We start from the raw sequence: 16,609 nt of genomic DNA on the forward strand, positions 1-16,609 counted from the left end.
CACCTGGGTTTCCTTAGGTCCCTTCGTTTGAGCATGGGGATGAGCGACAGGGGTGTCCTCTTTCTTCTGTTTCTTACTGGCCCCTGCGCCAGATTTCCCCTTAGCTTTGCGCTTTAGTAGAGGCGCCTCCTCTTCCTCCTCCTCCTCTTCCGCGAGCTCTAGCTCGTAGTTTTCAAGCGCATCTACAAAAACAAGCGACAGAAATGTTGATAAACTTGGGTATTCTAAAGGAATGAGCAGCAGTGCGAAGACTTACCAGGCGCGTCACCGTCAAAGTCAAAATCCAGATCTACTGGGATGAACAGGTCATCGAAGCGATCCGGGAAACCAACCTCCCCAGCGCCAAGTTCGACGGAGCCGCCCTCCACATGTTCATCATAAGCGGCAAGGATGTAATCCTTGGTGACTGCGCAAAGCCAAGTTAAATGATATCAGCAAAAGAACGATGCTCGCGCAAATATAAAAACAAAAAAAAAAAAAAAAAAAAACTTACACAACCCGTCGACTTGGATAACGGGCTCAAGCGCGCTGTCGGCCCAGAGCCTGCTCATGCCGACCCCAACCAGCGCCTCCTCGCAAATTTTCTTCGCGGGGGATGGTTCGGCGGTCAGTTTCTTAACCCATGCGCCAGTTGGGTTCTTGAGGACACCCTCATCCGCAGGCGCAGAAGTAATAGAGCGCATGGTCATACGGATGGGGATCACACCGGCCTTAATGTAAAAAAACCTCTCAGACCAGTCATGAAGGCTCTTGAATGAAACAGTGGAGCACTTCACTTTCTGACTGCGAGGAATAAAAGAGATCCAATTGTCTTGGATCTTGGCCTTATAAAAATATTGAAAGCGCCGAGGAGTGGGTTCCTCGCGCTGGGATTTGCACATGAACTCAAAGTGAGTCACGCGCACGAGTCCAAACGGATGGACTTGGGATATGTGAATCCCATAGAACTTCAACAGTGCACCCACAAACCTTGTCATCGGGAGACGAAGGTTGCAGTGGGAGAAAAAGTGGCTATATAGGGATATATAGCCGGCAGGCGGGTCCGCCGCCGTTTGCCCGGACCTAGGCAACATGCAGCCAAACAGGGTGGGAAAGCCCTGAGAGGTGATCAGGTTGTCGAGATCTGCCTGCTTCAATTTGCAGGGGATTTCATTCCACCTTTTGGTGGCCTTGGTCCTCCCTACTTCCTCCGATGTGGTCTCAACAACCTTCTTCCCCTTCCCCTTTTGCTTCAATGTCGACATCACCACAGATTTCACACGGCGTCTTCGAGAGGCAACGGAGGTGATTGAAGGGCTAGACGAGTATGAACTATCAGACATACAACTGTAATAGCCGATAATCGAGGATTCGAATCGATGTAAACACTCAAATCAGAATGTGAAAGCAGAAATTTGAATTTTAGCAACAATGAAGATGAAGATAAAAATTTCCTAAGGGCCTGCTTTTATAGGCCCAGGAGAGAGAAATGTGGCAGCTGATCGGGTTTCACGCGCCCCCACTCGCAGGGGCAACCCAACGACGGCGCGACACGTGTCCCTAACAGCTGTGTGAGGGGACAAAAAGATGTAACCGACCTGCCACGGAACAGAGACGCGCCCCCACTCGCAGGTACTAACCAATGCGAGTGCGACACGTGTTCAAGACAGCTGTGTGAGGGGACGTGAAAGGCAACTGTAGCACCTCGAGCACACGAAACGTCTGACACGTTTACGGCGCACGTCATCACCAACCAACCACGTGTTTGGACCTTTCGTTTTCAACCAAATGGATAGAACTTCGCGCGACGATGGAAACAACAAAGAAAACGACAAAACCCCCTATAAAAGGACAATTCAGTGAGTCTAATATCTATCTTACCACGCTCGCGCAAGATAAGACACACATTAGACTGGGGGGGCTTGAAGAGGTATGTACCCGCCTCAACACCAAGCAAGGCGGGTCAACCCACAAGATAAAGACATTATGAAGGCACAAAGCCAAAACCCAGGCGCATCGCGCATACAAAACATGCTCAGGCATCATATGCTCGCGCATCACATATGCGCGCGGCGCATATCGCATGCTCTTGCACATCACATATGCTCGCGCGTCACATATGCGCGTGGCGCACCAGCGCGCGGCGCATATCACACGCTCGTGCATATCACACCTGCGCATGAAATATCTGCGCGTGAGAATAAAAAGAAGACTTCGCGCATCCTCAGGATGGGCGCATATCACACGTGCACATAATCAACCTCGTCCTTATCCAAATCAGGATCAGGGCAACCTTGATTGTGCACGTCAGACACTCTTCTAGAAGGCATCTTTTTAAGGAGTAAGAATATGCTGATGTTGACAGCTGCCAAATGAAAGGTCGACAACTCAGCATGACACATGTGCTACCACATGATTTCAACCAACGAGAAAGCGCCAGGTGTCCCAGAGGACACGTGGCGCAGTGCGATTGGAGGAGGCCAACGAGGCTGAGCCCAGCCAGTGGAAACCCTAGCACTATAAATACAGCATCAACTCCACTTTGATGACACATTCATTCACACTCAATCATTGACAGTTACAAGCAGTGATATCACATTCAATCATATTGAATTATATTCACTCACAGTCAGTTACAGAAAAACACACAGTCATACAATCAAGAGTATTCAGCGATTCAGCAATGCTCTTGAGATTTCACTGACTCACACTTTATTATCTTCTCCACAAAGATACTGATTCTCACGCCGGAGGGTTACCCCAAAGAGGACCCCTCTGTCCCTTTCTGAGGGGTAAGTAACGGCGCTGTTCATTTTGTAGGTGGAAGAACACGGATTCAAAGGAACCATCGGTGAAACAGTTTAATCATACCCGAGGAAAGTAGATCTGCTACCAGTGAGTAGATCCACGTTTCTTCAGTTAATGTGACCCAATTAAAATGTTTCCGTCTTATGAACCACTTCTATACAATTATTGGAAAAGCCGATTGAAAGTAGAGTTAAAGTGTTAATTTTTTTACGCATTACAGTCTATTTGCCCAATATCTCGTAAATATTATGGTATTTCTTGTGCATATTGGGTTTGGTAGGGTGTTAGTTGAATTTAAGATACGTGGTGATAAGTAATGGCTTGATTGAAGAAGTTATGATTGAAGAGGTTGTTTGTAGATCTTTAGTCTAATGGGTTTTGAAAAACAGCCTACTTGGGTCCATGCGATGCTGGACCCCAATATATCCACTACACAGGCCTAAACAACTAGTTTTATATCCGTCCGCTGAACGGGCACTTTAGATTAATAATATGAAATAAGTATCTTTCTCTGAATTATTAACAAAATCAGAAAAAAGTGTCAAATAGAAGCATAAACATTGAAGTTAGCAAAAAGTGAGTTCTAACTGTAAAACGAACATAAAGTGATAAAAAGTATTACTGATAAAGTATCAAAATGCGAGATTGTATGTTTGCGCTGCAAGAGAAGCGAGTGTTGTGTATGTTATGCAATGCAAGCAGACTCATTTTTGTACAGGTGATTAGTTGGCTATGAACTTATGTTACGTTTTTATAAACTTTTCTATTATGTTTTTGATGATCGGTACTTTTGTTCAGATGTGGGCATATGTGCACATGCTATGGTTGCGGTCTAGAGTTGCAAAATAGCAACGGTAAATGCCCGATTTATGATGATGTGATTTTGGATGTTGTGAGGGCGTGTGCTAGGGTGGATTTAAGTATTTAGAAGTTTTATTTCATCATGTAATTTATAGGCACAAAGAGGAATGGTTTAGGCGAGGCCTTTTTTCTAATTATTAATAATTTAATGGTTTGATTTAAAACCACGAAATCATCACTAGTCTTGTTTTTATGATCAATATTTCTAAAAGTTTTGGTTGTTCGGTCTGATGAATTAATAATATTTTTAAAAAGGTGTTAAAAGTTCTTGCTTTTAAAACCATGAACTAAATCCATTCAAACCGTATTGATAGACGATTATTCATTTATCTGCAACAAAGGAATTAAGACTTTGCTTTTGTTGACAAAGCAAAATATGTTGCTTGAATATTGAATGTTGACAACTAGTTGTGCTCGGTTTAATTATTCTAAATTTGATTATAAATTTGTCCCCATTTCATTTTTTAATGCTTAAACACGTTCGTAAACTTAAATCGTAAAACCAAACAAGAGTCAAACTGATAATAACCATTATGTTTGGTTTGGCTTTTATTTTAAAGTTTCATCTTAGGTTTTTATGTTCAAAAACCATTAATAACGGTTTATGCTCATGACTTGACCTAAAACCATCAAATCAGACTATGAACACACTTGTCCGTTTGAATCTCTAAATATACTAATATATCATATAACATTAAAAGTAATAAGTTAACTCTTAAATATATCGTTGATATTATGATCCCTAAATTAAAAGATAAAATGTAGTTTAGTACACTTGATTTTAATTAGTACTTCAAGTTTGCTATGTTTAGAACCTAAAGATAAAATTAAAATGCCGTCTAGAACTCTAATGTGTCATATGCAATTATGAAAACAACTTATTGATCATTCAACTGAGTCAGTGTAATAGACTTTATTAACTAAGTTTCGAATAATGGAAGTACTATATATATTAACTAAGTTAATAATAGACTTTATTAACTAAGTTGGAAGTACTATATATAAAGTTTCAGGGTAGTATAGCGTCTAAGGTTTCAAATAATGGATTGACCGTCGAGCACACAACTACAACAGTTCACATGGTTCAAATGAACGAGAGCAGAATTTTGACTCTTTATGCTCAAGCTTTACCTATTTTTCTGGTTTGCTTAAAACCAACATGTCTATTTTTATCTAATCTATTAATAGCCACATTATATTGTTCATTAACTACAATTAAAATGTTATATATGATTGATTAAACATGTACACAATTATTATCAACTCAAATTATATAAAAGATTCTCAAACGTTTGAATTGTATGTAGGCGAATAATCTAGTGAACAAATGTGTTTATTTGTTAAACATCATCGACTGGTTGAGACTATCTTAATTTGTTAGTTATCAGACACACTCATTTACCTAATATAATCACAATTTAAGTTATACTTTGTATCAAAACTAACGCATGCACGTAAGTATAATAGCGACATCCTTGGATCTACGTATGTAGCATCAATGTCACAAGATAACGATAAATTTTTTATGTAACATATAGTATCTTAAATTTGTTTTTATATATTATATATGTATTTGACATTCGATTGATATTGCTTTACCGACTATTTTAAAATAAGTTTTTCAGTCCCTACAAAAATCGTAGTATTTTTCACTAATACTAATTATATAATTTTCATAAAGTAAATTGCTCATTTTAATAATTATGTATAATATTAGCAGATACAAATTTTAAATGCTGCTTTGTTGTAACTTTTTTTATTCAAAACAGAAAACTTAATTTAAAGACAAGTTTCTTATACTTCAAAAAAACATAAATCCAAAATCTTTGGATTATTAAAATACTATACTGTTTTTACTATTAGACTACTAACCTAGGGATGGCAAAAAAACCCAAACCCGATGGGGAAAACCGAAACCCGCCCCGAACGGGGCGGGTTCGGGGACACTTAATCGGGGACGGGTCCGGGTTCGGGTTTTCCCCGTTTAAGTTAATCGGGTTCGGGGCGGGTATGGTATAGCCTGTACCCGCCCCGTATACCCGCCCCGTATACCCGTTTAAAACCCGTTTAATTAAATATAATTTTTATATTTATATATAATATATTATTTATTATTTATTTTCCCAATATACCCGCAATAAAAGAACATTTTATTTTTTATTTTTAACTTAGCTAGTATATAAACTTTTGACTTTTGTGATATGAATATAGCAACTTGTTCAGAAGAATCCGAGGCATATTGCCAAACTATTGAATATGATTGTGACGATGGTATTGAGGTAATACATATATATATGGTTTATCGTTTACATTTTAATATGGTTTAACATTGATTCTTATATAGTTTCCAATTAATATGTTAATGTTTGATTATCATAGCAATCCGGCGTGACAAGTGTTTGAATGGTTGAATGGGTGCGGTATGGACGTGTAAGAAGGATCAATCATGAAGTTAATTTCCGTTGTGATGGGAGAAATAAACATTTTTATGTATTAATAATGTCTTTTGTATGTGTAATGTGTTTGGATATTGAACTTTTTGTGTATTAATATTGTATTGTAATTTTGTATCATTTTCTTACAATCGGGTTTTAAACGGTGAACCCGACGGTTAAATGGGGATCCCCACGGGGAATTTAGCCCGTTTAAAAACCATTTATGCTAGACGGGTTCCCCGAATACCCGCGGTTTTCCCCGAATCCCCGATGGGGATTCCCCGTTTAGTCCCCGCGGGTTTTTAGACGGTTTTGGTAATGAGTTTTATAAACCGGGGCGGGTATGGGATTGGCATTCCCCGCCCCGAAACCGCCCCGTTGCCATCCCTATACTAACCCAGACTTAGCTTACTATTTACTTATTTAGAACTATAACTTGAAATAATGAAATTTTAAATGTCATACTTTTTCATTGAATATTTAATTAGTATTTTATAAAAGATTGTGTGCATGGTCCATCCTATAGTAATAAAACTAATAATAACTCTAAGCATCCATGATATGGGCATGTGGACTAGAGGAAGGGAAGGTTGTGGCTACAAAAAAATAAATTTATGTAGCTATTTTTTTTACTTATTTTGTTTTCATATAATTATATTTCACCCATAAAATCTGTGGAAATTTGCAATTTGCGGAAAGTAACATGAATAAAAGTAGATATTTCATTTCTTATCAAAATTTAAATAAATCTAATCTCCACTATTAGTTTAATTTTCTTTTTTTTTCCCTAAAAAGCCAAACACCCATTATTTTTTTTTAAACCACCTTACGCAGATTTGCCACTAAGCTACAACCCAACCCGCCCAAGTGACATCTCCCTAGAACAAATTCTTATGATTTTTAAGTCTTATATGTTCCCCAACCGTTAAATGCGCTTCAACATATATAACTATTGATTTATAGTTATTTATTATATTAAAAAGAGATGCAATATAAAATATTTATATCATATGCAACCTAAAAAGTGACTCAACGGAAGACACGTAGCCTCATCGTTATCTTCAACCGTGGTCTTCACCGCCATAGTCTTATCACCCTCCACCGTTGACCACCGTCGTCATCACCACACACCAAACATTCAAACAAGCATGTCCTTTTCTTGCTACGAGGCACCGTTTTCTCATGCCAGCAAAATTTGTCTATTATCAATTTTAATCCTTCAAAATAAACATATACAATCTATTATATTTTGTGGTAGGTAATGTACAATACATCCGTGCAAAAGAAATTACATCCAAATACAAAATACATATTATATGAATTAAACAAAGAGGAATGATTTTTAAAGTTCTAGCGTCTTGCTAGGACCGTTTTTTTTTTCAATACATTGATTATAAGTTTATAACTATAGTTTTTTTTTTCTGAAACCATCAACAAAAATATATTATTAATCATAAGAAAATAAAGCAAGTTAATACTTGGGCCACACAATCAATATATTGCCAACAGCTTACGCAATCAAAAAAACACAAAAATACACCTTTACATGTTCGAAGGTCTCCACATCTCCCATATTACCACATCCACAATTGACCTGTTCCGAACAATAAAATCCCAAAGCATTATATACCTCCCGACATCTTCCATGGAGCAATAATATAATTTTTCCTAAATAAAGTTTATTGAATGCTTTAAACAAGGCAGGGGCGGATCTATAGTGAAAACGGGTGGTTCCGAGGAACCACCCGAGTTTTGAAATAATAGTGTATTTATATATAGAAAATAATAAAGGAACCACCTTATAAATTCGAAAGGAACCACCTTACAAACATTTGAAGCCTTTGTCTAGCTGGAAACCTATTGGTTTTGTAACCCGGAGGTCACAGGTTCAATTCTGGTTTTTGAAACATTTTTTTTACTTAGTTAGGGTTTTATAATAAACACAACCAGTGACCAGTCCACAAAACACCACACAGCGCCTCCCCAATCTCGTCGTTTAACCGCCGCAGATCTTCTCCGTGATTCCAATTTATCAAACTATTACTTCTCAAAGCCACCACCATCAGATGACTTCGAAGCTGACTTCCAAGGATTCAAAGACCGAATTCAGGATAACAATAAGCCTAAGCCTTTTGTTTTCTCAGCCAACAATAACTCATCTGGTAATTCACTTTTTTTCATTAATAGTTTAAGGAATTTGTTATAGGTAAATTACAAGTCGTGAACTTGAAGCTTCTAGATCTGACTTATCAAACTAGATTGATGACATAGAAACTAGTCTGTTCTTTCTTGTTATGAATTGCGTATTCGTAATAATATATATATATATATATATATATATATTGAAATTTAAAGCTTTTTGAATACCAAAACTAAGTCATTTGAAAATTAATTGATCTTTAAGTTGGTTATTTGTCCCCAGCCCCTGACCCTCTTCAGCCCCTGACTGCTGGCATCCTCACTCCGTCAGCCACTCGTCCTCGTCACTCCGACCATCGTGGAACGTCGGCAACCTCACTCTGTCAGCCACTCAGCCGTCCCCGTCCTCTTGCCACTGCCTACTCTTACTCGAATCCTCTAATCCTCCCACTTTGAAGGTAAGTTTACATTCACAATCCATTGTTAAATGTTAATTGTTCTTGACTTCTTGTAAAATGTTAATTGCTCTTGATTGTTAAGTTATTTGTTAAATTTAGTTTTAGTTTGTTAGATTGTTGGTTTTAATTTGTTAGTTTTTAATTTCTAATGACGGTGTCTCTTTTATTATTTTATCGTATTTTTATTATGTAATGAACTTTCTCGAACCATCGAACCGACCCGAACCTTAAACCGACCCGGATTTTTTTATACCCGACTCCATGAAATAGAAACGTCTAAAAGTAGTGCACCACCCGGAAAAAATCCTGGATCCGCCACAGAAACAAGGCTACTTAACTTTTATTATAGTCATTTTCACATAAAGAACTACATTATGTTACTACTTAACTTTAACTAGAACTATTAAAAAACTAGCTTTTGAACCAGTGCATTACACGAGATTTATCAAACGATATAAATAAACAAGGTCCATTATTTTAATTGTGAACCTCAAAATAATTATGAATTAATTAATTTAATGTAGACTTAAAGGAAAAACAAACGCGTTAACGAAAATTACTAAAATAGCATGGTTTTGGAAACGTCATGTGTGAATTTGTAAGAAATTTAAAAAATATGCTAAAGTTGCATAGTTAGTTAAACTACATATATGAAAATGATACTATATTATAAAATCCATACTATACTATAACATTTTCTTTTATTAGTATCATAAGATATATAAAAAAACACACACCTTAAATTATTAAAAAAGTTTTGTACAACATATATGTGTGCCTAGCTATAACTAACAACCATCACCAGACACTCGACATCGCCAATCGTATGGGATGATTGGGATCTATATTTTTTTCTTATAAATATTTATTGGTTTATGTTGAATGAGATGAAGCAAGATTATTATTTTATAATTTATGTATCACAGAAATTGTTGTGTATAAAGTTGCCGCTATATGAAAGGATGAGCTTATGTGTCGGTGTCGGTGTGGGTGTGACCCGGCCAAACAACATCCACCGCGTTGCTCCTCCAGAGTGTTACAGCGCATGCCCTTATATATTTTCTCAATATTATAGCATAGCATAAATATTATAATAAAGATTGATTTCCTAATAAACAAAAATATATAAATGATTGAATATGTTTTAGTTATTTTACTTGATTCTTTCGTAAAGGGTTACTTTAGTATACAATTAAATATAGAAAAGCTAGCATATGTTTCACGTAAATGAATCAACAGGGTCCGGTTATTTAGTTAAGTATGTTTAACAACACACTTTCAAATTAAAAAGCAAAGAACTAGGATAGATGCCTTAATACGAAATCCAACTATTGTGATTTGAGTTGATACCAATAAGTAGTCTCGTCAGGGCTACATTATCTTTTGTAATAATGTAAGTGCAATTTGTTTATCATCCAACCTAGTACACACACAAGCGAGGTGAACATGTTAATTTTGATTTTGACTTGGTCTAAGTTTTTTGTGCTGCATATTCGCATTAGTTTGCAAGACATATATGATTACCATATAAGTTATTTGTTGAATTTCGATTCACTTTAAAGCATTCAATAATCACTAGCTTTATATAGAGGTTATTTTAGCTATAGATATTTGATGACTTGTTAAAGATGTTTACCATTTATAGCATAAGGAGCGTATTTATTTATTTATGACATTGCTAAATACCTGTATCTATAATCTATAATGACCAATTTATAACACTTCCCAATATTACATGTCACTAGTATAACTTCTTCACATAATTGAAAAAACCATTACAAGTTGATTGATTATGTACCTAAAAAATGACCTATGTGATACAAAAATGTAACATGGGATGCTACTCATTCTAAGAGTAACACAAAGAAAGCTTAAGTTATACACTAAAACTAAAGTTTTGATTATAATCGACGTCATCTTGGAGTAGCAAGTTTTCATTGTACACCCATGACGTGCATCAAGTGAATTTTCAACCTGCATTACAGTTTAGACTATAGACAGACACGTCAAACCTATCAATACAATTTTTAAACATCTAAACAGTACGCACCAACAATCACACATTAAACACAAAAAACCAATCATTTATATATATAGTACATACCACCTTGACATTATTATATAATAATTAAAAAAAAAACACAAGCTGAAAATATTTATAAAAATAGAAATATAGTGTATGAAGTTAAACCTCCACAAATGTAGAATAACAATTAACACACTGAAAATTCTACCGGTGTTTGTTTTTAGTAGGAAATAAAAGGGGTAGTCGTCGTCATCATCATCATCATCATCATCATCATCGTACTCAGTATATCCCACCAATAGCAAAGCTATGGTAGGGTCTGAGAAGGGTAAGATGTAGACAGCCTTACCTCTACCCCATAAGGATAGAGAGGCTGCTTCCGGTGAGACCCCCGGCTCGATAGTAGTTTTGCATCAAGTCTTGGACATAAGGCACATAGCACTCAATCATCGGGACCGGCTGATCGGTGCATGTACCCTTGTCTTTCAGCTATCAACGCCACTACATGATGCCTGATTAACCGTCCGTCACTTTTAACGTTATTTTCACGAGATTAGTAAAATAACGTCAAAATTAGTGCAATTTCACTTTTGCCCACCCGAGGGTTCACACATATATACATTATATGTGCGCATCGTAAGCAGGGCTAGAAATAAAAGGGGTTAGTAATAGCTAATAATAATTAGTTTTGAAAAGCCACTTTAATATTCTTACTCATTTTGAGGCCCATAACTATCATCGCATTTCCTTTATTCTTTCTTCATTCGGAGTGAGTAACCAAACAAACACACTCCCTCTCTGTTACAGTCGTCTTCTTCTTCATCCTCCATCTTTTCAGATGGCAAAAGAAAAAGAAGCCCCTGAAAACCCTAACATGAAGAACAATAACAAAATGTTCATCGGAATCGTGTGGAACTGCGTCCCGGAGCTCAAACTCCTCCTCTCCGGCCTCCTCTTCTTCTGCTCCCTCATCACTCTCTTCCAATTCTTCCCTTCCCACCTCTCCTTCTCCGTCCAAGACCTCCGCCACTGCGCCTCCTTACCACCACCCTCCTCCGTCATTCCACCACCAGCAGCTCAAATCCAGCACGACGTCATCCTCCCAACCGGCGTCATCAAACGCAGCTTCAACACCTACGGCACCGCCGCTTACAACTTCATCCTCATGTCAGCTTACAGAGGCGGACTCGACACATTCGCCGTCATCGGCCTCTCCTCCAAACCTCTCCACGTCTTCTCAAACCCAACCTACCTCTGCGAGTGGGCCCCACACAACGCCACCGCAAAAAACCTAACCGTCTCCGGCGTCAAAATCCTCCCCGACTGGGGCTACGGCCGCGTCTACACCGTCGTCGTCGTCAACTGCACCTTCCCCTCCCCCGTCAACCACGACAATTCCGGCGGCACACTCTTCATCCACGCCTCCACCTCCGGCGGCGGCGACGCCAGCTTCAACCTTACCGACACTATCCAAACAGTCACAGAGCCTACCGGAAGCTTCGATCAGGTCCAATTCACGTCTCCTCCGAAATACGACTACTTATACTGCGGATCCTCACTGTACGGTAACCTAAGTCCGCAACGGATCCGGGAGTGGATAGCTTACCACGTGAAGATGTTCGGTGAGAAGTCGCATTTTGTTATCCATGACGCTGGCGGCGTGCATACGGACGTAATGGCGGTGTTACGGCCGTGGATCGAGAAAGGATATGTAACAGTGCAGGATATTCGAGAGGAAGAGCGGTTCGATGGCTATTATCATAATCAGTTTTTAATTGTGAACGACTGTTTGCATCAGTACAGATTTATGACGAAATGGATGTTTTTCTTCGATGTGGATGAGTTTATTTTCGTTCCGAAGAAGAGTACGCTTAAGAGTGTGATGGATTCGTTGTCCGAGTACACGCAGTTCACGATTGAGCAGCGGACGATTAGCAATAAGCTTTGTTACCTTGATGATCATCCTGGTAAAATCTACAGGTGGTAATTAAATTAATTAGATTTAATTAGATTATTGTTAATTAGATTTACAAATGTGGTAATTAAATTAATAATTGATTTAGGAATAAGTGGTTGCTTGACCTTTGTCACATAATCGAATAATTGCTGGTCCAGTCACATGTGATGAATCTTAATAATATGTTCCCAATTTGATCGTAGATCTGAATTTGGAAAGTGTTAAAAGATATTGTTTAATTAAGTGATAGTATATATGATGATATCTAGCTGTTTTTCTTTTTTTTTTTTTTACATTTAGGGTTCATACTAGATGGCATTTGAAAGGAAAATAAAAATATTTTAGTTATTATGAATATTAAATGAACATGAAGAGAATTAATTGCCACTTCACTCGTGGCTGGTCATTTGGATCCCATTGGGGGACTGAATGTGACCGTTAGGTGGGTTATTTGTACGTTTCTACTTGTTTGAGTCTCATCACTTTTTCTTAATAAGTGACTAATTTTATTTCATTTTTGAAAAATAAATCATAAGTTGGCAAAATAGCGTACTTTAGAAGGAACTCTGACTACACACTGTTTATTTCATAAAGGTAACACTGTTTTTTAACATGACTATGAAAATATACTCGATAGTTATAATGGCTGTCAATGGGGGCCAACATTAATCCTACCCTACACTTGTTTAAGATATTGTATGGTGTAACATAAATATAACCTGTTTAATCCACTTATTTAAATGAAGTGTCGGTTAATAACTTAATATGTAGTTTTAAACATGTTAAGGGTTGACCTATTTAACCGAACATGGATCATCTCAAACATGATTGAACAAGTTTTTCAAACTATGGCGATCCGGGACCAAATTATTTTCGTGTCATGACAGAACTGCTATCATTATACATGTATAACTAAAAATCAGTTATTTTCATGCTTATTATTCTTCTTTGTCACATACGGTTGTTCTTATATGGTCCATGAAAGTGATATATATAGCTAACATCTAATGGTATGATTTTGGTATTTTTGACAGGAAATGGGGGATTGAGAAGCTGGTGTATCGGGACATGGTGAAAGGAATAAGGAGGGACCGAAAATACGCGGTGCAACCACGTAATGTGTTTGCAACTGGCGTACATATGTCTGAAAACACGGTTGGGAAAACGACACATAAGACAGAAGGGAAGATAATGTACTACCATTATCATGGGACGATATCCGAAAGAAGGGAGCCATGTAGACAACTTGTGAACACGACGGAGATGAAGGTCGGGAGTACACCGTACATGGTGGACACGACGATGAGGGAGGCTGCTGGGGCCGTGAAGCGATTCGAGATGCGAATGATTGGATCTGCGCTTCTCACCACCCGTCAATAACAATAGCAATAAGAGTATTATTTTCTATATTATATTTTGTTATTTTATTGTTATGTATAGATAGATAAAAACATTTTATTTTTGTTATTTAAGAAGTTTGTAAACATTTACTCTTTCTTCTCAATCAGCCATTGTTTTATTCTATATATAAAAGATCTAGGATTTTTTTTTTGAGAAATTCTATTTTATTTTAGTTGGGGTTTATCAAAGTTAAAAAGAGGAAAATGAAATTAAAATAGACAAAAACGTTTTTTTTTTTTTGAATGTTAATACTTTCCTCCTATTATTTACATTAAACCACCATTGCCAGGAATCGAACCCTGGACCTCTCACCCAAAGACCAAAGCCTTTACCATCCCACCAAAGTGGAGATGGCCAAAAAAAAAAAAAAAAAAAAAAAAAAACCAATGATGCTTCTGTCGCCAACCAACGGTCTCGATTCAATGATTCTAAAGACTGATTTATATTATTATCATAATGGATTAAAGTGCTTTTAATTTGGGTAATTCCCAAAAAACATCATCTTGCCTTTTGTATTTTAACCTAGAAATCGTATAAAAAAGCCCCTTATTTTACATTTATATCATGAATTAGTTATTTGGACATCCTTTGACATATTCAAACATACATTACATGAGTCGTATAAGACTTATACGAGTTGTATGGTGCATGTATGACAATGTGAAAATGGTAATGACTCACACAAAGAATATACGAATGTAACATCTTGTATTTTATTGCTATTAACAGGAAATAGTAATATATATATATTATTTTAAATTTGAAGAAAACCAGTTATCATAAAAAAGAATTGCCCAGAAAACCAAAATAAGTTATTATTAGTTTATATATTATTCAAGAAATTTATAAGTAAAATGTTGATATTAGTTTATATAATTTGTCTTCTTGTAAAGGTTGGGATTCTTAACACAGAAAAACAAAGTTTAGAAGTGATAAATACAATTTTCTTTTAACATAAAATGATTCTGATTTTTAATCTGATGACATGAATACTATCCACTTTAGTACTTTTCCAACATCTTAGGCTGAGGGGTGCGGAGCGCGAGAAGGGGCGCGAAAGCCCTTCCGCTCGCGCCCCAGGGCGCGAGCACCACACCACCGAGGCGCGAGAGGGGCGCGAGAGGGGCGCGAGCGCGGAAAAAGAGGCAGGCGCGGATGGGCTAGCGGCTGGGAATGGCGTGAAGGGTTCTTGGAAAGCGTGAATAGAGCCGTTGGGCTCGTTTTTTATTAAAAAAAAAAAAAAAATTTCTCTATATAATAACATACCAATATCAAACCTATATCAAACCCGATTTTTTTTCTCTATATAATAACATACAATTTTTTCTCTCTATTAAACCTATATCAAACCCAAACCAACACCAATATCACATACCAATATCACATACCAATATCACATACCACACCCAAAACCCGAAATCACCCCATCTTCCAAACCTTTTTTTAAAAACATGGCTGGAAATTGGTACCCAAACCTAGATTCAGATTACAGTTACGACGATTTATGGTCGGCACCGGACCAAGCGATGTTTTATTCGGGGTCGCAACAATCATCCGGCTTTCAACAATCCAACATACAACCGTCTCCTAACTTTGTAGTTCCGGAGACACAAGAACCAGAAGGTGAAGCTGCGGGACAAAGAAGACGCGTCCACCGGAAAAAACAAGTTGCAACGGACGGGTCGGGTTCGGCTTCGACTGGAAGGACGAAACGGAAAACCACTCCGTGGTCATCGGATGAGAAGGAAGCCCTGTGTCGGGCTTGGATAGTCACTTCTGAGGATCGGCGTTGCGGTAATTGTTTTAACGTTATTAAAAATGATTTTTAATAAAAAAGTTAAATAAAAAAGTTAAATGACTTACAAATTTATTTATGCATTTTGCAGCGGACTACCAAAAGAGCAAGGTCTTTTGGACAAAGGTTAGGGAGACGTTCTATTCGCTCGTTGGGAGTACAGAGCGGAACGCCGATATGATTTCGGGTCGGTGGACCGAAATCAGAAAATTTGTCGGCTTGTTTACTAATCTGTTCAACAGGAACGCCGGTCGTATGAGACCAAGTGGCAGTGACGATTTGGCGGTTTATAATTTCACTGTCGAAGAGTGGAGGCAGGAGTGCCTGCGGAGGTATGGGACGGTGAAGACGTGGGACGATGTAAAGGTGTGTGAGAGGTTGAGAAGGTGTTCTAAGTGGGTTGAGCTGGTGGCGCCGGACGTTGATGCGGAAGTAGGGCCGAAACGGACTAAAACTAGTTCGTCTGGAGCGTACAGCACTTCCGCCGGGTCGGATTGCCGGGTTGGATTCGACCTAAACGTTGCGGGGGAGGAAACGTCTTCACCGCCGAGGAGGCGGCCATTGGGAAGGGACGCCAGGGGCAAAAAACTGGCTGAGGGGGAAGCCGTAAACATCAACGATCTTGTTGAATCCCTCAATAAATTCAACAAAACCATGGAGGTGGTCTCTAATGACAAAAAGGAAAAAAAAAGAATGAGAGATTTGGAATTCCTTACAAGAGACTTCAGTAATCTAAATCCGGTCGACCAA

At 37.9% G+C, this 16,609-nt stretch overlaps 1 protein-coding gene across 1 annotated transcript; it reads left to right on the forward strand.

Moving 5' to 3' along the window:
• Nucleotides 1-11,519: 11,519 nt before the first annotated feature.
• LOC143589390 (galactan beta-1,4-galactosyltransferase GALS3-like) lies at nt 11,520-14,086 on the forward strand. The gene is made up of 2 exons (XM_077070160.1): nt 11,520-12,686; nt 13,698-14,086. Exons 1-2 carry the CDS (start codon nt 11,545-11,547, stop codon nt 14,041-14,043), a joined length of 1,488 nt encoding a protein of 495 aa, XP_076926275.1. The 5' UTR covers nt 11,520-11,544; the 3' UTR covers nt 14,044-14,086.
• The last annotated feature ends 2,523 nt before the right edge of the window (nt 14,087-16,609 follow it).

This window comes from Bidens hawaiensis, unplaced genomic scaffold, assembly GCF_021521415.1.
Source record: "Bidens hawaiensis isolate Kalapana, Puna unplaced genomic scaffold, B.hawaiensis_p1.1 tig00037449_1, whole genome shotgun sequence".
NCBI classification, from domain to species: Eukaryota; Viridiplantae; Streptophyta; class Magnoliopsida; order Asterales; family Asteraceae; genus Bidens; species Bidens hawaiensis.